At 46.8% G+C, this 26,962-nt stretch overlaps 1 protein-coding gene across 4 annotated transcripts in view; it reads right to left on the bottom strand.

Moving 5' to 3' along the window:
* ARNT2 (aryl hydrocarbon receptor nuclear translocator 2) overlaps window positions 1-26,962 on the bottom strand; it is a 684,205-nt gene that overhangs the window by 379,850 nt on the left and 277,393 nt on the right. For all 4 annotated transcript variants that reach the window (XM_069222996.1, XM_069222993.1, XM_069222994.1 and 1 more), the window contains 2 exons: window positions 26,177-26,242; window positions 19,863-19,948 (listed from right to left, as the gene is read on the bottom strand). In XM_069222996.1, the coding sequence (XP_069079097.1) occupies window positions 19,863-19,948; window positions 26,177-26,242 (152 nt within the window). The remainder of the gene's footprint in view (window positions 1-19,862; window positions 19,949-26,176; window positions 26,243-26,962) is intronic.

Raw genomic sequence — 26,962 nt, 5'->3', positions numbered from 1 at the left:
GGGCCCCTACACTGATCATGCCAAGTGCATGGGCAGTGAAAGGGCCCCCAGGGGCCCCGCGACTCCCCTTCCCGCCAGCCTTTCCATGGCGGTTCCTACTGCCATGGACAGGCTGGTGGGAAGGGGACTCGTAATCCCCTACCGCCGGGACGACCGTGGCGGAAAACCGCCGGGACGACTGTGGCGGAAAACCGCCGGTCCCGGCGGTGCGACCACGGCGCTTCCTCCGCAGTCGTAATCGGCAAAATTGTACCGCCAGCCTGTTGGCGGTACAATTGCCAAACAGCCGCCAGGGTTGTAATGAGGCCCATTGTGTCTTTTTAATGTTTGGCGGCGTAGAGTTTCGCTTTGGGTTCCCCGCTGGCCTTCGGGTTCATCAATGCGCAGTCTCAGAAGGTCTTGGAGTCGCAGTTTGACCCCCATGTACCACAGGTAAACCTGGTGGGGGCCTGTCACAGACATCTGTTTGTGACAGTTCTTACAAACATTGAAACCTGTTGTCTTAGGGGGTGACATCCCTTGCACACTGTTGAAAATGTGGATGAAAAAAGAATGATATTCCTGCACCAGTTGTACTCCTAACTTGAGAGGGTGTGGAGTAGCAGCCTGAGCTGCCGACTTCGGAGCTGGAGGAACCAAGTTCAGGTCTTGGTGTCAGCATTGGGTCAACATCCTGTGATTCTGGGCAAATCACTTAATCTCCCTGTGCCTACAATTTAGCGCCTTGAGACTCTCATTGGTGATTTGCCGTACTTTACAAATCCTGGTTACTTATTTATTGTTTATAACTTGGGCACAAACTGCTGCTCCTGAATTCGTTTTACAGCTGCTTTAACAATGAGGGTTTGTCAATCAGGAATTGGAGGATGGGCCTTTCCTAAGTTGGCTGCCTAGGCCTGGAACGCTCTTTTCATTATTCTAAGAGCAATGGTTAATAATTATATTTTTCATAAAAGTTTTAGACACATCCTATTCTCGGCCAATCTCAGTTACATTTGATCTGATAAGGCTGCCACTAAGACAGAGCCACAACAACCTGTCCCTGGGTAGCAATGTGCTTCAAAAATATAACATATGATAGTAACATGAATAATAATAATAATAACAATACTGGCTAAGAGAACATCTGAGGAGGGAATTTCCTTTGATAAAAATAAGAAAAATAAACCTATGGGAAAAGTTGGATTGGTGATGTCCTAAGACCTCAAGCACAAGCAAAAACAAAACATCAAAAATTATTTGTTCTGAGATCCCTGCCTCATAGAAAGGTAAAAATAAACTGGACAACAGATATTGATGTGCTTTCTGGGACTTCAAAGCACTTGGATACTTACAAACAGTAGTGTGATTATTCATCAATGTACAGTTTGATGCCTATGAACACAATTTTGTGTTTTGTTTTTCTTTTCTGAGGTTGACAAAGTTGCCTTTTAAGCCAAATACACTTTTATTTATGCTTCAATTACAAGTACCCAGTAAAGCAGCATACTATTTATCACACCTGTTAAAAATCGATGTTCCTGGGATCGGAATTTAACATGTGATACATAGCACATATTATAAACTGATCCCTCAAAAATAGAGCATAAAGTGGATTGTTGGTGCTTTGAGCATCAAAATCTGCATTTTCAGGTATTAACAAGGTTTTTACCATAGTAAATTACAGCAGGTTTTATCTGGGAAAATGTATCAAGGGGACAATCCGAAAGTGTGGTCTTTATCAGTTTCGGTAATCACCAGGTTCAATAAACATGGCACCAATTGTAACTACGATTCCCACACAAACATTGTTTGCACAGAAATCTGTATTCACAGTGGCACTGGTAATCAAAGCCATGGAGTAAAATTTAATTTCTAGATGGTTTTAAGAGAAAAAGTATTACCCACTGTAGACATGTTTGCTTTATTGAGATCAATTTCAGAAATGAAAATTACAACTATTGAAAAGTGTTCACGCAAACCACTTGGAATACCAAACACAAGCCCTTATGGAGCAATACTGCCTATGGCATCACCAGAACAGAACTAGAAGTACTCCAGCTCGGTGACTAGTTTTTAAAACCACAGGTATTGTGTTTGGTAATGAGTTAAGCTGATATTACCTTGAAAGAAAGCTGGTAGCAGATTTTATCTTAAAATGTTGGGACTTTTCCATAATCCTTTTAGTCATTGCTTGTTGCAGCTTAAAAATGTTCAGGAAATTATAGGAACTCAGGTTGTTCAAGATGTCATGCCATTCTGTCTGTTAGAATAGAGAACTGCATCATTACTCATTGAGACTAACAAGCAGGTTTCTGCCCTCTCACCCCCATTACGACAGAGGAGAACGCTGCCTTGCAGGGGATACAAATCCCCCAGTGAGATTTTGTGCTAAAGCATGGACGCATGCTTAGTAAATCTACTGCTGTTTAACATATTTGTTCACACAGATCTTGAATGAGAAAAAGTCTCCTTACTTGTGGTGCTTGTATCCAATCCAGAAAGTGAGACCTGCACTGTCTACACTTGCAATTTTAAAAAAGGTGATGTTAATGATATCACTTCCCAGACAATGCCTTGGAAAAGATACCAAGCCCACCTCGTCTTTTTAGATCACGATCCTTCAAACATCAGAGGTTATTCTCGACTGCCCACTCTGTGCAATCAAAGAAAAGAAATTCAGAACCCAGATTATCTTTAAATACCACTGCTCTGCTTCCCTTTCAAAAGGATAGAACATACCTGAAGACTGGAAACTCCCTTCTTTGCCAGAAGAGTACACTGATTGCTCGGTTCAACCACCAAGTTTAGTTTTGACCCTTACTGGTTAAACAAATTCTGCACTAACACCTGGATCTGCACTTAGGACTCTGCTACTGACGGATCGAAACAGAATGGGAATAAGGGTAAATCATATAGTGGGATGGGACCTACTGTACAGATATGAAGAAAGAAAATATACATACTGAGCTGGGGCACTGTGAGAATCATGCACTAAGGAGGAGTCAATAAAAAGGCATGAACTGAGGTAGGAATCAATGCAAAGACACACATCCAGACAAAGCTCAAAACAAAGAAACAAGACAACAAAACATGACTTGCTTGAAAGAACATTACAGTGGAAAGATTGTCAAGGCACACATTGAGGTAGCTCCCAATGTAAAACCAAAATACATAAAAACACATCTTGTGCACTCTGTAGCACCAATAAGGCCCCTGGCCACACAACACTCAACATAGCAACTATCACTAGAGGCAAGGGTTGCTACCACTGCCTACTTTGCAGCTTACTCACCTACTGTAAAACTGCTGCCAGTAGCATTCCTTTAATAAAAAGTAAGATTGCCTTGAAGGATCTTAGGAGTAACTCTCCTCACCAAATGTCAATCCTGTAGCACCTACCTTCCACATAGCTGGCAGGGTTAGGACTGAGCATTTTTATCTAGAAGCAGAGGTGATCCCTTCTTAACTTGTGGCAATAGGCAATAGGCAAATTACTACGTTTTGTCATAAGTCCCTTTGGAATTCACAGATTACTCTTGGCTTTACATGTTAAGGCAAATGGATCCCTAACGCAACCTACTGAACAAGTTACTTACCTTCGGTAACGATTTGTCTGGTTGAGACATATTGTAGTTGCAGATTCTTTACCTTAGAATTTCCCCAGGTTACAGACTGGATCTGGAGATTTTTCTTCGAGCAGTACCGCTGAGTGCCCTCAGGTGGCACCAGTTGACTCTGCGTGCATTGTTGACGTTGTGGTCGCCGTGATGATGTCATGGTCGTAGATAGGCGCCACCCCTAATCCCTCTTCCCCCCCAGGATGCTGACATCAGTTGCTTTTCATGATTTTCCGCGCCAGTAGCATGGAGCCATGAAGAACACCGAGAATGGTGTGCCCTAAACAGGGAATCCCTATCCCTAGAAATAAGTTTGCAGGGAGGACATGCAGGACAGTAAGGAACCTGCAACTAGAACATGTCTCTACCAAATAAATCGTTACTAAAGGTAAGAAACGTGTTCATCGGATAGCGACTTATAGTTGCAGATTCCTTACCTTAGAATAGATACCCAGGCAATACCATCATTAGCGGTGGGCTGTAAACCAAGATCATACTAGAAAGTCCTGCAGGAACGAACAACCAAAGTAGCTGTCTCTGCAGACCTCACTGTCCAGGCAGTAATGTCTTGTGAATGTGTGCAGGGATGCTCACATTTCTGCCTGGCAGATGTCCATGACAGGAACTCCGCGTGTTAACGCTGTGGTGGCAGCAGTTGTTCTGGTGGAGTGAGCACGCAAGCCCTAAGGTGGTTGCTTCTTTGCCAAAGCATAGCACATTCTGATGCAGAGCACCACCCATCACAAGATGGTTCCCTTCTGCACCACCAGTCCTTTCTTTGCACCCATATATCCCACGAAGAGTTGATTGTCCACCCAGAAATCTTTGGTACGATTGATATAGAACGCCAATACTCTTTTTGGATCCAGACTGCGGAGTCTCTCCTCTTCATGAGCGGGATGAGGGTGTGCATAAAAAGTAGGCAAAGTGAAGGATTGGCCTCCATGAAAAGGTGTAACAACCTTAAGAAGGAAGGAGGCTCTGGTACTAAGCACCAATTTGTCAGGATGGACAGATAAAAACGGTGGCTTTGACGAAAGTGCTCGAAGCTCACTCTGCCAGCAGAGGTGATGGCAATCAGGGAAGTGGTTTTTAATGTGAGGAGTCGCACAGGACAATTATGGAGTGGCTCAAAAGGGGCACACATAAGGTAAGTAAGGACCAGGTTCAAATCCCACTCTGGTATTATGAACAGGGTAGGAGGGTACAAATGGGTGTGTCCCTTAAAGAACCTCCCCACAACGGGGGACTTGAATAGAGAAGTTCAAATCTGGCAATAGAGAAGGTCAACATCTGGCAATCTGAGAAAGGCCGACATAGCAGATATGTAGCCTTTAAAGGTGCCCACAGCAAAGCCCTATTGAGCAAAAGAGAGGGTGAACAGTAGAACCTCAGAAAGAGGCTCAGAAAGGGATCAATAGATTTGAGGGTACACCATGCCACAAATATATGCCAATGAAAAGTGTATACCCTTTTGGTGGAGGGATGCCTGGCTGCCAAGATAACATTACAGACTTTGGGTGGAAAGTCAAAAGCTGTCAACTGCTGCCGCTCAATCTACACGCAAGAAGGCAGGAACTAGACAGTTTCGGGTGGATAATCATCCCCTGCTGCTGCTACAGAAAATCCTCCCGAAGGGGCAGTCTGATCGGAGGATCCGTGGCCATGCTCAAGAGTTACATATATCAAACTCGTCATGCCCAGTTTGGAGCCACAAGGATTACTTGGGCCCGGTCATTCTTGATCTTCTTCAGAGCCCTGGACAGAAGTGGTATTGGCGGGAAGGCGTAAAGAAAGTCTGAGTTCCACTCGAGATGAAAAGCGTCGCTGAGCGAGTACCGCCTTGGAAACTCCAATGTGCAAAACAGATGAAATTGCACGTTCTCTGCCGAGGCGAACAGATCTAACTAAGGCCCGCCCCACAGCTGAAAGAGACCTTGCGCCACCCCCGAATGGAGATGTCATTCGTGATTGACCATGCATCGACAGCTGAGTTTGTCTGCTCTAGCATTTAGAGAACCCACCAGATGTTGAACCATCAGGGTTATGCCCTGGTGTTCCAGACATGTCCAGACCCCACGATAACACTCCGCCCTGCTTCATGCAGTACCACATGGCGGTGGTGTTGTCCGTGAACACCTGCACCACTTTTCCTTTGAGCGAGGGAAGGAATGCTTTCAATGCAAGCCAACAGATTGATGTGGAGTCCGGACTCCGCCAGAGACCAGAGGCCTCTGATCCCTGCATCTCCAATGTGGCCGCCTCATCCCAGGACCGACGCATCTGTCACTACAGTGAGAACTGAATGGGGAAGGAAGAGGGATCTGCCATTGACGCAATCCTGATTCGAAAGCCACCATCGCAGATCTTGCGCAGTTCCCTCTGAGATCAGGACCAGGTCGGAAAGATTCCCCTGATGCTGCCCCCACTGGAAATTCAGGTCCCACTGCAGCGCCCGCATAGTTTATCTGTCATGTGCCACTAGCAGGATGCAAGAGGCAATGAGGCCCAGCAGCATCGGAGTCATTCTCAGCAAAATCCAGGATAGAGGCTAAAACATCGGTATCATAGCCTGAATATCCTGAACTTGCTTTTTGGGAGGATAAGCCTGAAACTGGACTGTGTCCAGAACAGATCTGATGAAGGGGAGCCTTTGAAAGGGAGTCTGGTGTGACTTCGGCACGTTTATAGTGAACCCCAGCAAATGAAGGTTCGCCATAATCTGAAGGTAGGAGACAACAGTCTGGGGTGTACTGGATGTCAACAGCCAGTCGTTGAGGTAGGGGAAGCCTGAAACCCCTAGCATGTGCAGAAGAGCTGCAACCATTGCCATCACTTTCGTGAACACCCGAGGGGTGCAGGTAAGGCCGAAGGGGAGCATGGTAAATTGAAAGTGCTCGTGACCTACCACGAATCACAAGTATTGTATGTGGGCAGGCAGGAAAGCTATGTGGAAGTAGGCATCCTGCAAGTCTGACGCTACCATCCACTCTCCAGGGTTCATAGCAGACAGGACCTGAGCCACGGTGAGCATTTTGAGCTTCTCCTTTCTGAGGAAGACAGTGAGGCCCCAGAGGTCTAGGATAGGGCGAAGGCACTTGTCATTCTTGGGCACTAGAAAGTAGCGGGAATAACAACCACAACCTACTTCTGGTGCAGTGACCTTCTCTATGACTCCCTTGGCCAAGAGAGACGTGACTTCTCTTCGAGGAGAAGTGCTAAATGATCCTCGGTCATAAGATGGTAGCATTGACAGAGGTATAGTCTTAAAGGGGAGGCAGCGTCCCCTTTGGACTATTTGCAAAACCCACCTGTCCGTCATGATGGATTCATGGGGCAGGTGATGGCGGATCCTGCCACCAACTGGTCCAGGATGTTGCGACTGACTAGGAGGGTGTGGAGGCTGCAGCGGGTGTGGACTGGGCAGACCTCTGGCTTCCTGACCCATAAGCCCATGGGATTCTGCATCCATGGCCACGCAGTGGCTGAGTAGCATGCGCGGCTTGGTGGCTGGTAAGGAAAGGACATGGGAGGGAGCCCCTTCTGTGGCCACGAAAGGGGTAAAAAGCAGACTGTGCTGGGCGAGGGACTGCCACGAGACCAAGGGACCGAGCCTTAACCCGGGACTCCTTAAAACACTCAAGCGCCAAGTCCGCTTTGCCTCCAAAGAGTCGCGTGTCATCGAAGGGCATGTCCACGAGAGACTGTTGGACATCCCCCAAAAGACAGACGTCCCCAACCAGGTGTGGCGCCTTAAGGTCACAGTAGATGAAACTGATCTAAACATTGAGTCAGCCGTGTCCAGACCACAACGGATCGTGAACTTGGCCGCATTCCTTTCATCAACAACGGCTTGGGAGATGATGGCCCGGATCTCATCTGGGACCTGCGACAAAACCTGCGTGACCGTATCCCATAAGGAATGGGAGTAGCGGCCCAAGAGGCATGCAGTGTTCATAGACCGCAATGCTGGACTGGAGGAAGAAAACATCTTCTTTCCAAGCTTATCCAATCTTTTTAATTCCCTAACCGGGGGAGCGCATGGGAATGTGCCAGATGAAGAGGAAGCCTGGATGAGAAGGCTCTCAGGCTTAGGGTGCTAAGAAAGGAATTTAGGGTCGTCTGGCACAAGCTGATGGAGGCGGTGATTGTGCTATTCACAGGAGCACCTGTGCTGTGTCTGGACCAAGTACCCAGAAGGACATCCATGAGGGCTTCATTGAAGGGAAAAAGGGCTTCAGAAGTGGAAGCCCCAAGCTGAAGCACCGCAGTCAAGAGGTTAGTCCTGACCGCCACAGAACGGAGCTCGAGTCCAAGGACCTCAGCCACCCTGCTGATCACCACTGAATGACGCTTCCTCCGCCGTAGCCACAGTAGTGGGAGAAAGCAAGCCAGCGTCTGGAGAAGTATCCAGACCACTAGCCTTGATCAATTTCTTTTCCCAGTGCAGTTCAGGGTTGTCTAGCTGGTATTCCAGATGGTCCAGCGACCCCTCCAAATCTCCCACATATGCATACCCATAGTAAAAAGGGTCAACCTGAGGCTAGAAGACCTCTTCGAAGACAGATCCAGGATCGAGCAACGCCGTTCTGGCTCACTGGGGATCAGGATTGGGTCAACGTTGATTGTGGGCCCAACCGATGTCGGGAGCATCAACGTCTTTGCTGGCACCGGGAAAGGTCGTGCTGGCATGACCGGCATCAGCACAGATCCGGCAACGGATCCGTAGGGGCCCTAAGTGGCCAAAGCAGGAGCCGCTGGCACGGAACTACATCTGATTGACCGGGCCCTAAAGACACCACAAGGGGTTCAGTCTCCCCAAAGATGAGGGACATGGCCTCATAAAACCTCTTCAGCTGGGTATGGGTGGCTCCGGCTCCCAGGAAGTTGGGGAGGTGCGAAGCAGACCCAGAAGTGGGGTCCGCAGACGGAGACCTACAGCTTCAAAGCTCCTTCCGCGTCTCATCGGTAGAGCGACGGGGCAAAGTCAAAGAACGTTTAGCCTTCTTCGACTTCTTGTTATGACCGAGTGCCCCGAATATTTTGAATGGGATGACTAAGAGTGGTGATAACTCCACGAGCACACGAGGCGTGGATCTGTCACCATTCGGTGACAGAAGTCACACGGTTTGAACCTGGTCTTCCATGACATCCCTCGATGCACCAAAAAGTAAAAAATTATGATAAAAAGGTTGAAACCAGTCCAAAAAATGGCTAAGGGTAGCTCTTCTCTAGATCAGCACGTGGCACGGAAAGAAAAGAACTGACGTCGGTACGCCGGGGTGGTGCCTATATACGACTGCAACATCATCACAGCGACCATGATGTCAACTACGCACTTGGAGTTGAGCAACACCACCTGATGGCGCGCAAGGGTACTGCTCAAAGAAAAATCTCCAGATCCAGTCCGACGCCTGGGGAAATTGTAAGGTAAGGAATCTGCAACTAGAAGTCTCTATCAGATATTTTTGACAGGGTACCCTGGTTTGCCATTCCATCGTGACTGTTCATGAAGTCAAAGAAACTAGCAGCAGAAGCGTCACTCCTTTTCTGCCATAGCTCAGTAGTCTTCATCCTCCCAAGCATACTCCCTGGGAGTCAACAGTGTGTGTCAATGGCCTCACCTCCACAATAACCAAAAGTGATGTATATACAATTTTACACCCAAATGTGATCAAGTGAGGTAGGCTGTGTGTCACATTGACTTCCCTATCTCTGCTTGCCAAGAATGAATTCAGCAGTGTTTCACAATACCCCTTCACCTCTGCCCTAAGACCAATTTAAGTAGTATGTCACAATGCTGCAGCCTCCATACTCACAGGTGTTCTAGGTAGTGTGTTTCAATGGCCCAGTATACTAGGTAGTCTGTCACAATTAAATTACTGGTATTCCGAAAACCATCCAGCAAGTGACTCACTATGATCTCCATCTATGTAGAATAGTACCATCAGCAGTTGTGGATCTGTGCTCCAAGAAGTGAGCCACTATGACCTGTCAACACGGAACAATGATCACTTCCAACAAGTGGTCTCAGCAATGTTTCAAAACACCTCTTCTGTACTAAGAGTCAACTAAGTAGTATACCAAAGTTATTCAACCTCTACCTCAAAGAGTGATCAAGGCAAAGTATCGCAGGGACTCATGCACCTACCTACCACTCAAGACTTCTCTTGACCTCTGGGTATATTTGGTCATTCACCTGTCAAACTCACACTTGCTAACTCCATGGACAAAGGCTTGTGGAGACTCAAAACTTGGTGGTCAACAGATTAGGGGTCACTTTTCTGATTTTCAAAATAATGCAGGCTTAGTAGAATCCCCTATTACACTTTAGTAGGTTTTATGGAACCAAATTTCACAACTGATTATTCTGTGCTTTAATGAATACCAGAGAGATGCAAATGTGATGTTTACACTTTAATACATACAATGACATGCTTACATTTGACATGAGTAGGCCTAGTCTGGCTTCAGTTGCACTTTCAAATGTGTGTGATGTTCACAGCTCACTATCATATTTTCTCTTTCGTTGCCTGGGCACCAAAATTCCTCAAATGTGACTTTCAGTTTTCTATTTAATGCACAAACTTAAATTAGCTCTACGGTCTTACTTGCTCTGTAACATTTTAAAATGTATTATTTTCTGTTCATATTGTTCCAGAGGAAAGGACAGATTTCAACTGTATAAAGTCAAAGGCCATTTCCTCTGGACGAGGGGAAGTGTTTTTTATATTTTTGAATGTGCTTTTGTTTTCTGCTGTAGGGCATAATACCGGATTATTCAACAGCTGTAGAGCAAACATAATTTACTATTTAATCTTTTTTTCTGTTTTACTACTGGCTAATAATATTCATCTTTTCTGTCAAACTACAGCTACTGTATTGTTACTCTGTCTAAAAACATATAAAAACAAATCTCCATTCGGGAGATAAACCTACATTTTTTTCCTGCTGTCCTTAGAGGCAGACTTCAAGTCGAGTCTTTCATCAAGCTGTAATATATCTGTACTATATATATATATATATATATATATATATATATATATATATATATATCTTCCGACATATAGTGTTGGGCTGGGAGTGTTACAATTTGTTTTTCTTCTAAAAAGTATTTTCTAAGTCACGGGATCAAGTGACTCCTCCTCTCGGTTACAGTGCGCATGGGCATCGACTTCATTGTTAGATTGTTTTCCCGCAAAGGGTGAAGGAAGGAGTGATAGAGTAAAAGATTATAGAGAGATGCCCATACAAATGTAAATGTATCTACATGTGTACAAATGATAAACTTAAATGACTACAGGCTTCCGGGGAGGAGGGAGGTGCATGTGAATCTGCAGCACTACATGCCACAAACAGATGTACACTAGGTAAGTGACATTTTCTGTTCAATGACATGTGTAGCTGCAGATTCACATGCTATGCATAGACTACAAAGCAGTTAATCCTCCCAAAAATAAGCGGTGGCTAGCCTGTAGGAGTTGAAGTTGTTTGAAATAGTGTTCGTAAGACAGCTTGGCCAACATTGGCCTTTTGCTTTGAAAATACATCTACACAGTAATGTATTGTAAACGTATGAGGAGCAGGCCATGTGGCAGCTTTACATATATCAGCCATTGGTATGGTTCCTAAGAATGCCATAGACGCACCTTTCTTTCTTGTAGAATGTGCTCTAGGTGTGATCAAAAGTAGTCTTTTTGACTTAGTGTAACATGTTTGTATGCATCTAACAATCCATCTTGCTAACCCTTGTTTAGAGATAGGATTCCCTTTATGCGGTTGCTGAAAAGCAACAAAAAGTTGTTTTGTTTTCTTAAAATCTTTAGTTCTATCTATATAGGTCATAAGAGCTCTTTTGAGATCTAGCGTATGAAGGGCTCTTTCTGCAACTGAGTCAGGCTGTGGAAAGAAGACTGGCAATTCCACTTTCTGATGGATACAACTACCTGTGGATTCCTCACCTCATGAATACTCCCATGGCGCCAGCATTCTACGGAAATCTTCTTACTAGTCTCTGCACGTCGACGAGGACGTCACTGTCTCGCACGCGACGCCGTCTGACGTCATACAGGCAATAAGAGGTCCTCGACGACGTGCGGACGTCAGTTCCCTTTTTTCCGTGCATTCGAAACGGTTATCTTCGAGGGAGCAACTGTTACTCTTGCGGTTACAGTGTATATCTTGCTGCGTACTCTTTCTCCGTGGAAATAATGTCGCAGAGAAAGTCTGGATTTAAGCCTTGTCGTGAGTGTGGAGGCAAGATGTCGGTGACGGATCCTCATTCCGATTGCCTTTGGTGTTTGAGCTCCGACCACGACGTCTCGACTTGTGATTCATGTCAGCACATGAATCCGAAGGCCCTTAAAGAACGTGAGGCGAAGCTGTTTATGGCCAAGTCAAAGGAGAAGCATCACAAGAAGTCTTCTCCAAAACATCGGCGTCATCGAGACTCCCGGCGCCGTAGAGAATCTCGGCGTCATTCAAGGGAGGCTCGTTCCAGGTCTCCGGATCGGCGCCGAAAGACATGGGAGGTCAGCCCCACGGTGACGCCGCATCCTTCGACGCCGTTGCCCTCTCCGGCGTCACCAACTTCGCCTGGACAGGCGTCGGTGATTGAGGTATTGGAGCCTCAAGTGTTTTCTCCGGCGCAGACGCCGAGGCCGGAGTCGGGGTCGCCTCCGAGACAGGCACCCCAGTATCCGGCTTTTCCCACCCCTGGAGCCGATAGTTCCGCATTCTTGAATGCGATGTATGCCATCTTCCAACAGATGGCTCCAGGGGGTGCTCCGGCTGGGCCTTTGGCCTTTTCTTTGGGTGATCCTGCGCCTCTTCGGCCGGCACCCTTTATGCCCTTTCTCCCGTTTGGGAACGTGGGCTCGGCGCCAGTGTCGGCGCCGGTGGCCGCTCCGGTGGCTTCAGAAGGATTGGCCCCGGGGATTTCCATCCCGTCGACGTCGGGATTTCGGCCTGTGACTCCGGTGGGTCCATCTGCTTCAGCTGCTCTTTCGTCGGCGCCGAAGTTACATGTGGCGCCGGACGCGGCGTCGGTGGCTTCTGAAGATCGGCGCCGATCTTCGACTTCGGCGGAGGCATTGTCGACTCCGCGTATTGAACAACGACTTCATTCGAGGAGACGTGCTCTCCGGGTACTAGAAGAGCAGGAGTACCAACGAGCCCTAGAGGAAGGAGAGCTAGAGGACTCGGGTGATGGGCTGCGTGGACTGGAGTCGGCCAGTGGGCTGGACACTTCCCCTGAGTGGGACCTTTCGTCCCCGGGGGAATATACTGAGGAAGCTGCTTCCTTTCATACAGTGGTACGGAAGGCAGCTAGTTTTTTGGACCTGCCTTTGCCGGTGGTGGAGGCAAAACAAAACCTTTTGACGGAGGTGTTGCATCCGGCCTCAGCCGCGGCGGAGCCTCTGTTACCTTTTAATGACGCTCTGCTGGATCCGGTTTTAGAGGTGTGGAAGAGGCCGGCATCTTCCCCAGCAGTTCACAGAGCCGTGGCCAGGAGGTATCGGACGGCTCCAACTGATCCTGGTTTCCTATCTAGGCACCCTACGCCGGAGAGCTTGGTAGTGCAGGCCTCCTGTTCGTCCAAGTCAGCGCCTGGTTCTTTCCCGACGGTGCCTGGGGACAGAGACTCAAAAAAGCTAGAGGCGCAGTCGAAGAAGATTTTTTCGTCCTGCAGTCTGGCGTTAAAGGCCACTAATGCGACCTGTATCCTGGGGAGGTATATTCATGCTCTGATGGATGACATCTCCTCTTCGTTTACAGAGCTTCCCCAGGGTCTTTTGGATCTTGTCTCTGATGCCCAGGCTGCTGCGACCCAAATTATCCAGACGGGACTGGATACCACCGACTCGGTAGCCAGAGCAATGGGCACAACTGTGGTGGAAAGGAGACAGGCCTGGCTCCGTAACTCGGGCTTTTCGGCAGATGTACAGTCCACATTGTTGGATCTCCCGTTTGATGGGGACAAACTGTTTGGGGCTAAGGCTGATTCGGCCTTGGAACGTTTTAAGGAGAGCAGGGCCACGGCTAAGTCGTTGGGACTCCAAGCTCCTTCTTCCACGGCCTCTTCCAGATTCTTCAGGAGGTTTCGTGGATTTGGGCGTGGCTCTTCCTCCTCTTCCTTTCGGGGAAGATATCAGCAACCTGCCTCTTCCCACCCCTATAGATCTTTTAGGGGGAGGGGTAGGGTCCGCACCAGGGGAGCCTCTCAGCAGCACTCTGCCTCTTCCTCATCCTCTGGCGGGGTGCAGCAGGGGAAGCAGCCTTAGGCTTCCACCATTTCCCACTCACTCCTCTCCTGTAGGGGGAAGATTACAGCATTTTCTCACCAAATGGGAGACTGTTACGTCGGACACTTGGGTTCTCAGTGTTGTGGGAAAAGGCTACACCCTTCCCTTTCGGGAGTTTCCGCCCCTCATCCCGCCCCGCCCTTCGTATTGTTCACAAGAACACCTCCTGTTGCTAGAACAGGAGGTAGAAGTCCTCCTTTTAAAGGGCGCGGTGGAGTTGGTCCCGGAGCAGGAAAGGGGTCAAGGAGTTTACTCAAGGTATTTCCTGATTCCCAAGAAGGATGGTCGTTTGAGACCAATTCTGGACCTGAGGATCTTGAATTGGTTCCTCAAGCAGGAAAAGTTCAAGATGCTGACCCTAGCACAGGTGCTTTTGGCGTTGAACATGGAAGACTGGATGGTGTCTGTCGACTTGCAGGATGCTTACTTTCATATCCCGATACTCAAGTCACACAGGAAGTATCTCCGGTTTGTGGTGGGATCGCAACACTACCAGTTTGCGGTCCTTCCGTTTGGTCTTACTTCAGCACCTCGAGTCTTCACGAAGGTGATGTCGGTGGTTGCGGCAGAGCTCAGAAGGAAGGGGATAGCAGTATTCCCTTACTTGGACGATTGGTTGATCAAAGCCAAGTCCCCGGAGCTTGTGTTGCGTCATCTGCAGTCAACAACCCAGTTGTTGTTCGACCTGGGCTTTTCGGTGAACGAGCCCAAATCTCACCTGGAGCCCTCTCAGCGCCTCCTGTTCATAGGGGCAGTACTGGATACAACATTGGGTCGGGCCTTTCCTCCGCCTCAGCGGATTCAAGATATTCAGGATTTGGTTCCAATGTTTCGAAATGGAGCGGTAGTTCCAGTCCTCAAGGTCCTTCGTCTGCTCGGTCTTTTTGCCTCCTGCATTCTGTTGGTCATGCATGCTCGCTGGCACATGAGGGCTCTTCAGTGGTGCCTCCGAAGGCAGTGGTCTCAACACAGAGGGGATCTAGAGGGTACTGTCAAGATCTCCAGAGATGCTGCTGTGGATTTGAAGTGGTGGATTGCAAGCAACAATCTTTCACAAGGAAAGCCGTTCCAGCAGTCGCCACCAGTGGCCACAGTCATAACGGATGCTTCCACTCTAGGGTGGGGAGCTCATCTGGGGGATCTGGAGATCAAAGGTCTTTGGTCTCCAGAGGAACAGATTTTTCACATCAATCTGTTAGAGTTACGGGCTGTACGTCTGGCTCTCAAGGCCTTCCTCCCTTCCCTTCGTGGTCAGTCGGTACAGGTCCTAACGGACAATACTACCACGATGTGGTACATAAACAAGCAGGGAGGAGTGGGGTCGTACCTTCTCTGCAGAGAAGCTCTTCGACTATGGTCCTGGGCAAAGGACCATCGGATTTGCTTGATAGCAAACCATCTGGCCGGAGTCTTGAACGTGCGTGCGGACAGTCTCAGTCGCCACTTCTCGGCAGACCACGAGTGGCGTCTCCATCCAGATCAAGTCCGTTTAATCTTCCACAAGTGGGGGTTTCCTCGGGTAGATCTGTTCGCCACTCGAGAGAACGCGCATTGTCCGTTGTTCTGCAGCCTTCAGTATCCGATGCAGGAAGCGTTGGGGGACGCGTTTCAAATGACCTGGTGCGGCCAGTTGCTTTACGCGTTTCCTCCCATACCCTTGATTCCTCGAGTATTGAGGAAGATTCGCCAAGACCGGGCTCTAGTAATCTTAATAGCTCCGGATTGGCCAAGGAGGGTGTGGTACTCCGACCTTCTCCAACTCTCAACGTGCCCGCCGCTCCGTCTCCCTTTCAGGGCAGACCTCCTCTCACAGTCGCAGGGGCAGGTTCTACACCCCAACCTCCAGAGTCTGCACCTACATGCCTGGAGATTGAACGGGGCAACCTGAGTTCCTTCTCTCTCCCGCCTGAGGTAGTGGATGTTATATTAGCGGCCAGGCGACACTCCACTAAATCTATCTACGCTAATAGGTGGTCTAAATTTGTTGCGTGGTGTGGAGAGAGGCAGATTGATCCTTTACATGCTCATCTATCGGACGTTTTGTCTTTTGCTCTATCTCTGGCGCAGAAAGGCTGTGCAGTGGCTACCATTAAAGGTTATTTATCGGCCTTGTCAGCCTTCATATGTCTTCCAGACCAACCATCTTTATTTAAATCCCCTATTGTTATCAGATTCTTGAAAGGTCTTCTAAATCAATATCCTCCAAAGCCATTCGTTATGCCGCAATGGGATTTGTCCTTAGTCCTGACTTTCCTTATGGGGTCCCCTTTTGAACCTATGCATTCTTGCCCCTTGAGGTATTTGGTTTTAAAAACAGTCTTCCTGATAGCTATAACATCAGCAAGGAGAGTGAGTGAGTTGCAGGCCTTATCAGTAAAACCCCCTTATACAACTTTTTATGGGGATAAGGTGGTGTTGAGGACCAAGGCTGCTTTCCTCCCGAAGGTTGTTTCACCCTTCCATTTGGCTCAGGCAATTACTTTGTCCACGTTCTATCCTCCGCCTCATCCTTCCAAAGAGGAAGAAAGACTGCACCGTCTGGACCCAAAGAGAGCGTTGAGCTTCTTTATCGATAGAACAAAGGATTTCAGGCTGGAGGATCAGCTGTTTATTGGATACGTGGGCAAGAGGAGAGGAAAGGCAGTCCACAAGAGAACACTATCCAGGTGGGTTGTTCTTTGCATTAAAATATGTTACTCTTTGGCAAAGAAGGATCCTCCTGAGGGCATTAGAGCTCATTCCACCAGAGCTAAGTCGGCCACTTCGGCCTTAGCCAGAGGTGTTCCTGTGGTCGACATCTGCAAGGCCGCAACTTGGTCGTCCCTTCACACTTTTGCAAAACATTACTGTTTAGATTCTGAGGTTAGAAGGGACGGCCATTTTGCACGGTCAGTGCTGCAGGATTTCTTGGTTTGACCATTTAGGCACCCACCGCCGGGCGTGGTACTGCTTTGGGACTCTATTCATGAGGTGAGGAATCCACAGGTAGTTGTATCCATCAGAAGAACGAGTTACTTACCTTCGGTAACGACTTTTCTGGTGGATACATTAGCTACCTGTGGATTCCTCACGGTCCCACCCGCCTCCCCGTTGCCTTTATGGTCTTGCCAAGTAATCCTTGAGTGTGCTCCTCTTGGTCTTTGAGGGTGCAATAGATGTATATATATAATATATTTATATATATGTAGGTATATGTCTATATATCTTTATGTATATACTTGGTGTGTGTATATATTTTAAAAGAGAGAGTTTTATATATATATATATATATATATGTACATAAAAAGATTTACAGTTATTCATACAATGTGGTGTATTTTTACATTATAATGGATGTTGCTTTGTTCTTTCATTGCATTGCCTGGTTGTTCTCATGCACGTAAAAAATGATTGGTACTGACGTCCGCACGTCGTCGAGGACCTCTTATTGCCTGTATGACGTCAGACGGCGTCGCGTGCGAGACAGTGACGTCCTCGTCGACGTGCAGAGACTAGTAAGAAGATTTCCGTAGAATGCTGGCGCCATGGGAGTATTCATGAGGTGAGGAATCCACAGGTAGCTAATGTATCCACCAGAAAAGTCGTTACCGAAGGTAAGTAACTCGTTCGTTTGGTTGATGTGAAAAGGAGATACGACTTTTGGGAGAAATTTAGGATTTGTTCTAAGTACAACTTTAAGTTTGTGTACTTGGAAAAAAAGTTCCTCAAGAGTGAATGCTTGTATTTCACTAACTCTTCGTAATGAAGTGATAGCTACGAGGAAGGCAACCTTCCATGTTAAAAACTGAATTTAACAAGAGTGCATGGGTTTAAAAGGTGGGCCCATGAGTCTGGTAAGTACGATATTTAGATTCCAAGAAGGGACAGGTGGTGTTCTAGGTGGAATAATGCGTTTTAATCCTTCCATGAAGGCTTTAATAACAGGAACTCTAAATAGAGAAGTGTGCTGAATAGTTTGTAAGTATGCAGATATTGCAGTAAGGTGAATTTTGATGGATGAAAAAGCCAAATTAGATTTTTGCAAATGAAGTAGGTAGCATACAATACCTTTTTAGATTGACAGTAGTAAACAAATCTTTTCCATTTGTTAGCATAACATTGTCTAGAAGGTTTACGTGACTGTTTAAGCATGTCCATACATTCCCATGGAAGTTTTAGGTATCCAAATTCTATGACTTCAGGAGCCAAATCGCTAAATTGAGAGCACTGGGATTTGGGTGCCTCATTTGACCTTTGTTCTGTGTTAACAAATCCGGTCTCTTTGAGAGTTTAGAATGAGACTCTACAGACAAGTCTAAGAGTGTACCAATGTTGTCATGCCCACTTTGGGGCTATGAGTATCATGGTGAGAGAAGTCTGACGTAGTTTGTTGACCAGAAAGGGAAGGCATGGGAGAGGGGGAAAAGCGTAAGCAAATGTCCGTGACCAATTGATACACAGAGCATTGCCCTTGGATAGGGGATGTGGGTGTCTAAATGTGAAGTTTTGGCATTTTGTGTTTTCACTTGCTATTGTTCACAAATAGGTATTCCTACCAACAATGTTATATGCTCTCCAAAATTACCTATTTCACATTCCACTCTACTTTTTTCAAAGAATCAATTCTCTCCTTAGGAGTTTTCTATAGGAAGACAAGGCACCTTGTATTGCCATGGCCAAATATTTTAAATCTGCCTACGATTCATGGCTATCCTCTCCTAATACTATGCCTCACACTTATTGGTCATAAATGATTTGCTCTGTGGGTCATGTGATGACCTTGGTGTGTCGTAGAACTGCTAGGGGAACTTTCCTCCTTTCACCATCTTTATGGGGGTTGAGCTCCTCCAAGAGTGTCTCCTATTCCCAAAGCAGCTCTTGAAGTGTGGGAGACATCCATACACACTAATTCAATGGGTAGGTAGGCTAACTAGTAAGATGTTCTTTTGGGTTAGGACTTGGTTTGGTTTAATCTCTTCATGCCTTTTCGGGGTGAGAAGCAATAGGAATTTCACAGATAATAGCTGTGCCTTCCAAAGCCCAGACCTACTTGGATTCGCAGCACAACTACTGTCACCACTGAACTCAGTTCTTTAACTTCTTTCAGCTGTGGCAAGCTTTGTTTCTGTTTCTGAAAGGCTGAGGTAAAATAATGGAATTTTATCCTTTAGCACCCAAACTTACCATGGGATCATTTTGGTAATGTGTCACCATGACCACAGCCTCAGGTCAAGAATGATATCAGTAGTGTCTCACAATGATTTTTCTCCAACCTCTCACACATCTGCACCATGGGCTCGGTGATCTTAGCAGTGCCTTACGACGACCCCTTGCATCCGTCCCTTAAATGATATCTCAGGGCAATGCTACCATAAACATTAAATTACTTTAATGTATATTTCCCTAACCAGAAGATCACATAAGCGTTTGGCAATACCCCTTATTTTCCCTCATCAGTATGAGAGTGGTCTCAGCGGTGGAACTCAGCAGCATACAAAATGACCTTCTATTCTCTCATAGCACCCCTGCCCAACATGGTATTATGACCTCTACCGCAACAATAATACCAGCAATGAGTCACAATATACACACTCCTTGCCTCCCTAGCATTCTGCATCCATCTCCATTCACTTCCATCACAGTTGTAGTGCTGGTCAGTTTTTTTTATAGTGCTGAGTCTACCAGTCCCAGTAAGAAAACAGATTCTGTGGCACATCTGTTCTTGCTTATACAGCCTGGCATTGACACTGCCTGTGCATAATTTGTCACCACAGTACAAATTACTGTTCATGGCAGCTTATACAAATGACTGTTGGAGTTAAAAACGCAGGAGAGGGATTCTAAAATTAATTGCCAAACATTACAATACTTCCAAAATTACACACATCACAAAATATTGACATTAATACTGAAAATAATCAATTCATGTTTCAATGCCAGTACTCATCACACAAAGAAGAAATGCAAAAAATGCTCTTACCAGCAGGGGGCCAGGCCTTGATGTATCCAGTACAGTGCACAACTGAGTACTGTGCCTCTCCTTCCTTCACCGGGCCCAGACCATTCCTAAGCAAGAACATTCAGTAACAAAGAAAAGAAAGACCACTGCAGAGTGAGTAGAATGCAGTGCTATAAGGCAGATATGTAACTGAGGGTCAAAAGATAACACATATGTATTTTGTGTTAAGAAATGGGCAAGTGGGTGCACAAGCACTAAGATATGACAGAAGAGTGCACCTCATTAGTGAAGCATAAGGTAGAAGTGTTCCTCAAAGCTGACCTTTTAAAGCAGATACATAACCCAGTATTACAACCTAAGCCAAATGTGTACCTCAGTTGAGATGCATCAGACAGGTGTGTGCATCTGTAATCCTATATGCTGGTAGGCGCCTCAGTGGTCAATGATGGTGTATGTCTCATGGGAAACATTTGGTACTCTTCAGTACTCATATATATGAATATTGCTTCATAATAAAGACAACAGAACTAGTGTGGCCGCCTGTGCCATGGTATGAAAAGTAGTGAGCTTGAAATATAAGATTTAAGACCAGTTGTTGGCTCAGTAAGGAGTCATGCAACAAGTACTGAATATGACCACATAATGAAGTACCAGATAGGTAAGCGCTTGGGAAATAGGATATAGAACAAGTGTGTGCTTCAGTACTAAATTAGGCGCCACAATATGTGTGTATATTATGTCAGTGACTGACTGATAGGGTACTTAATGGCAGCATAAGCTGATTAAGAGAGTGAGAGTGATGGATAGAAATACTTGAGACAACGGTTAATCTTCTCAGTGGCCTTCAAGCCCATTGCTTTTAGTCTGTCTATGATACTAAAGCAACTGGGGCACAAGCAAATTAGCCATTCTCAGGCACCATGGTTCAGCATCATCCTCACACTTCGGGACACTTGCTGAGAAAATCAATGGTGATGGACAGAAATTCTAGAGCTCATGTTTGCAAACACTCGGAATTCATGCAAGCGGCATTCAATTACATTATATAGCTAGTCCTTGGCACCACAGAATGGAAACACTCAAAAGCTAGGCAGGCTTAATTTAGTTCTGAAGATGCAATCTTACCCATATGGCATGGCCTAATATCTCAGATCCATTTAAACCTCATTGGATCACCTCCAAAAGCCCCAGCTTTGGATCCAAGCCCAGCAGGGTTCCAGTTAGGGTCTTGCTCTTTTAAACTCTTTGAAATAGGAGGATTTTAAAAAGTGTATGAAATCAGAGATATTCTTCTGTAAGCTTTGACTGCAGCTTCAAGGTATTCTAAAGTACAGCATCCCTCAAGGCAAATGTTAACTCTCTGAAACAATGGCAATTTGAGGAGGACTCAAATGAGAATTAACCAACCAAATAAATCTTGAAGAGAGTTCAGAACTTCTTTTTTTCTGGATTTCTGATGACCCAGATCATAAGTCGATGCCTGAATCAAGCATACAGCTTGAAAGTTTACTGTTCCCCACCGCCTTCACCAATACAGGGGGAGCATGTTGAAGTTAAATAGAGGAAGACTTTGACAGTGCAGCTGCCACACAGAACTACTGCTAGCAATATACAGAGGGTGGGCATTGGGTCTACCCCTTTTAAACAATGGAGCTCTGTGACCGCCTCTTTCAGACATTTGCTTGGGACTTTGCTATTTTTATTTTGGCTCTGCACGGTTGAGAATTCATCTCTCACCTAATGCTATTGGCTGTTTGAATGTATCCTTATGCTTTTACTCGAGTGCCTGCATTGAACTTCTTGAGAGGGTCATGGTGCATGCGTTAGCACACTAAAACCAGACCTATTGGCTTTGCTGATGAGAACGGGGCTGAAAGATAATGGCTTGGTTACCACCACACATAAGTTGGGAACCAGGTGCTGTGCTCTTTGGTACCAGAAGATGATTATAAGATTGAAGGGTAACTCAAAAACAGTATATGTGCCATGGTGACAGTCTCTGACTCAGGGCAACGATTCTACAATCATCTCTTGTGTTCCTATGGGTGACGGGTGTAGGAAAGTACCATCTTGCCTGGCATGTTACCCCCATTTTTACTGTATGTATGTTTGTTTTTGCCTATGTGTCACTGGGATCCTGCTAGTCAGGACCCCAGTGCTCATAAAGTATGCCCTGTATGTGTTCCCTGTGTGGTGCCTAACTGTATCACTGAGACTCTGCCAACCAGAACCTCAGTCTTTATGCTTTCTCTTCTTTTAAAATTGTCACTGCAGGCTAGTGACTAATTTTACCAATTCTCATTGGCACACTGGAACTCCCTTATAAGTCCCTTGTATATGGTACCCAGGTACCCAGGCTACTGGGGTTCCAGGAGATCCCGATGGGCTGCAGTATTTATTTTGCCACCCATAGGGAGCTCAGACAATTCTTACACAGGACTGCCACTGCAGCCTGAGTGAAATAACGTCCACGTTATTTCACAGCCATTTTTCACTGCACATAAGTAACTTATAGGTCACCTATATGTCTAACCCTCACTTGGTGAAGGTTAGGTGCAAAGTTACTTAGTGTGTGGGCACCCGGGCACTAGTCAAGGTGCCCCCACATTGTTCAGGGCAAATTCCCCGGACTTTGTGAGTGCGGGGACACCATTACACATGTGCACTACATATAGGTCAATACCTATATGTAGTGTCACCATGGTAACTCCGAACATGGCCATGTAACATGTCTAGGATCATGGCATTGTCACCCCAATACCAATCTGGTATTGGGGGGACAATTCCATGCATCTCCGGGTCTCTAGCACAGAACCCGGGTACTGCCAAACTTGCTTTCCGGGGTCTCCACTGCAGCTACTGCTGCTGCCAACCCCTCAGACACGTTTCTGCCACCCTGGGGCATGGGCAGCCTGGTCCCAGGAAGGCAGAACAAAGAATTTCCTCTGAGAGGGGGTGCTACACCCTGTCCCTTTGGAAATAGGTGTGAAGGGCTGGGGAGGAGTAGCCTCCCCCATCCTCTGGAAATGCTTTGATGGGCACAGATGGTGCCCTCTCTGCATAAGCCAGTCTACACCGGTTCAGGGATCTCCCAGCCCTGCTCTGGCGTGAAACTGGACAAAGGAAAGGGGAGTGACCACTCCCCTGACCAGCACCTCCCAGGGGAGGTGCCCAGAGCGCCTCCAGTGTGTCCCAGACCTCTGCCATCTTGAATGCAGAGGTGTGAGGGCACAATGGACAGCTCTGAGTGGCCAGTGCCAGCAGGTGACGTCAGAGACCCCTCCTGATAGGTGCTTACCTTTCTCAGTAGCCAATCCTCACCTGCGGGCTATTCAGGGTCTCTCCTGTGGGCTATTCCTCAGATAACAAATGCAAGAGCTCACCAGAGTTCCTCTGCACTTCCCTCTTCGACTTCTGCCAAGGATCGACCGCTGACTGCTCCAGGACGCCTGCATAACCGCAACAAAGTAGCAAGAAGACCACCAGCAACATTGTAGCGCCTCATCCTGCAGGCTTTCTCGACTGTTTCCTGGTGGTGCATGCTCTGAGGGCTGTCTGCCTTCACCCTGCACTGGAAGCCAAGAAGAAATCTCCCGTGGGTCGACGGAATCTTCCCCCTGCTAACGCAGGCACAAAACTTCTGCATCACCGGTCCTCTGGGTCCCCTCTCATCCTGACGAGCGTGGTCCCTGGAACACAGGAGCTGGGTCAAAGTGTCTCCCACAGTCCAGTGGCCCTTCTGTCCACAATTGGTGGAGGTAAGTCCTTACCTCCCCACACCAGACAGTAATCCTGTGTACTGCGTGAACTGCAGCTGCTCGGGCTTCTGTGCACTTTTCCAAGACTCCCTTCGTGCACAGCCTAGCCCAGGTCCCCAGCACTCCGTCCTGCATTGCCTAACTCGCTGAGTTGGACTCAGACGTCGTGGGACCCTCCTTTGTGACTCTAAGTCGACCGCTGTCTTCAGATCTTCTAAGTTCCTGTTCCGGTACTTCTGCGGGGGCTCTCTGAGTTGCTGAGCGCCCCCTCTGTCTCCTCCTCCAAGGGGTGACCTCCCGGTCCTTCCTGGGCCCCAGCAGCACCCAAAATCCTCAACCGCGACTCTTGCAGCTAGCAAGGCTTGTTTGTGGTCTTTCTGCGTGGAAACACCTCTGCATCCTCCAGCACGCCGTGGGACATCTTCTGACCAAAGGAGAAGTTCCTGGCACCTTCGTTGTTGCAGAATCTTCAGCTTCTTCCACCCGGAGGCAGCCCTTTTGCACCTTCATCCAGGGTTTAGTGGGCTCCTGCCCCCCCGGACACTTGCGTGACTCTTGGACTTGGTCCCCTTCCTTTACAGGTCCTCAGGTCCAGGAATCCGTCTTCAGTGTTTTGCTGGCAGTTGTTGTCCTTGCAGAATCCCCTATCTCGACTTTACTATCTTTCTGGGGTAGTAGGGTAACTTTACTCCTACTTTTCAGGGTCTTGGGGTGGGGTATCTTGGACACCCTTAGTGTTTTCTGACACTCCCAGCGACCCTCTACAACCCACACTAGGCCTGGGGTCCATTTGTGGTTTGCATTCCACTTCTGGAGTATATGGTTTGTGTTGCCCCTTGGCCTATTTCTACCTATTGCATTCTATTGTGATTCTACATTGTTTGCACTACTTTTCTAAGTGTTACTTACCTGTTTTTGGTTTGTGTACATATTTTTGGTGTATATTACTTACCTCCTAAGGAAGTATATCCTCTGAGATACTTTTGGCATATTGTCACTAAAATAAAGTACCTTTATTTTTAGTAACTCCGAGTATTGTGTTTTTTTGTGATATAGTGCTATATGATATAAGTGGTATAGTAGGAGCTTTGCATGTCTCTTAGTTCAGCCTAAGCTGCTCTGCTATAGCTACCTCTATCAGCCTAAGCTGCTAGAACACCTCTATTCTAATAATAAGGGATAACTGAACCTGGCACAAGGTGTAAGTACCACAAGGTACCCACTATAAGCCAGGCCAGCCTCCTACAACAGGGAGGAAGACAAAATTCAATAGCTCATGTTAACAAGAGTATCACTCTTAGTTTTGTATCGGGTGTGATCCCATTCTAATTAATGTCTCGTTATTTTACAAAAAGGCTTTTCTATCTCTGTTGAGGCAGCAATGCCTTTGTTAAGAGGCAAACTGCAGTCATCTGGATTCTGATTTTCACTACGAATACATTTTGCAGCGCTCAACAGCACGCCTTAGACTAGCATGACAGGTGATCTATAAAAGCAATCACGGAGGTGAAACGTACCCCAAAGTTGTATTTTGCTAAAACATTAAAATGATTTACAGTTATTAGTGCTGATCTCTTCAGTACTTGAAGGCTCCGATCCCCATCTTTTTTCACTCTACTTTTATACAGAGTATGCCATACAACGGGAGAGGAGTTCATCCATGATGTTCAAAGAAACATCACCACATCAGTGTGTCTGGCAGAGCTGAGAAATCCAGATAATTCTCTACTTCTTCAACCCTGTAAAGCAGAAACTGGGAGGCACAGAACTGTGGGTGTGTGGGTCTGCCCTACTGAAGGTAAATAAGCATGTGTGAACCAGGACAGACACTCCCTGAAGAGCTGGCTGATACTTCTTGCTCCGGTAAACAATATGCCCACCAGCTCTGCTACACTGAATGTTTTGCCATACAAGGTGCAGTCAATCCTACCAGTGTCCTTGCTCTTCAGGAACATCCTTAACTTGTGTGTGATTCAGCAGCTATGGACGTAATAAGTCATGCCAGCATGAATGACCGGAACTGCAACCACATGTATACTTCCCAGAGAGGTGATCTAGGCTCAGTGAGGGTCAGAAACTGAGAATGTACATGAATATCCAATGCATAACTTGAACCCTATCTTATATTTATATGGGAGACGTGTAATAAGGGTAGTGAGGCACTCAAAACATAATTAAAGAAATGAAAATTAACTGGGATGATCACATGGGAATCACAAAACAGACACAAGTAAAACACAGGCAGAAAAACAAGAATCGACCACTGGCTATTGAAGGCATTAATAATGAGCGGATATTGAATTAACAGGGCAGCATGCAAAGGACACACACCACAGAGCCAGGCAAAAAACTATTTTTCTAAAGCAAAGAGCAGCTTCCGGCCAGGCCTGCTTAGTAAACAGGGTTCCAAACAAATTGGGACGGAGGGTGAGGATATTACTGTCAGATGCAGATCAGTACCTTAGAACTGAGTTAGAAGCTCTGCCTCCGCTTTAGCCTCATGACTGTCAAAGACAACGTACTAACCACAGTAGCCTATTTCAGGTCAAAGAGTGTCCAAATGAATATCTCACGCACCTGTATCGCTTCCGCATGGTTGTCAGTCGGTTCAAAGGTAGGTGATCCAACGGGGCATTCCCGCACCTACAAAGAAGGACACAGCTAAGAAACTTAAAAAACAACATTTAGAAATCAGTGCCTTCTGGGATTAGTTGGTCTTGCTCTCAGAAGAACAGAAACAGTTATGTATCATAAACAACAGCACCCACCCCCATCCCAGGACGGGTGAGGCAGCACTCTCAATTTACAGCAAAAGATGCAACCTTTCAATCTCTCACATTTAAAGTGTAAGCAGTAGTTGACGAGGCCATTATAATTATTAAAACACTGTCCATTTCTGTTGCTCGATGCATTCCACTATAGCCCAATGTAGGCTCACCCACAACAACAGGCTATGCAAAGAGTTGGCACATGGCGTGGCATAGCACGTTTAAGCAGTGATGAGCTAGACTGCAAACGTGGGTTATATGCGGTTACCAAGGCCAGCCATCAGGATGGTTAGATTTACCCAACACCTGTACACAAGGCTGCAGTCGCAGACTGCAGGTTATGCACACGATACAGCACTAGAAAGAGATAGCCATCCCTGCATTAGACTTCAGCACTGCACAGTGGGATCATGCACTGGGTCTGCCACCTTCAATCCACCCAAGAACTGTTTTACCTGAGAACAATTTGATTGTGCACAAGGCCACGTACTGCTGACTACCCTAGCACTGAGGAATCATGCTTGCACAGCTGGATTCTGTACATGGCGGCACTGCTCGCTATCACAGCATCGGACCTATAAGCAGTATAAAGCAG

This window comes from Pleurodeles waltl, chromosome 3_1, assembly GCF_031143425.1.
Source record: "Pleurodeles waltl isolate 20211129_DDA chromosome 3_1, aPleWal1.hap1.20221129, whole genome shotgun sequence".
Taxonomy (NCBI): Eukaryota; Metazoa; Chordata; class Amphibia; order Caudata; family Salamandridae; genus Pleurodeles; species Pleurodeles waltl.
The sequence above is the reverse complement of the archived record's forward strand: the minus strand, read 5'-3'. Positions and strand labels throughout refer to the sequence as shown.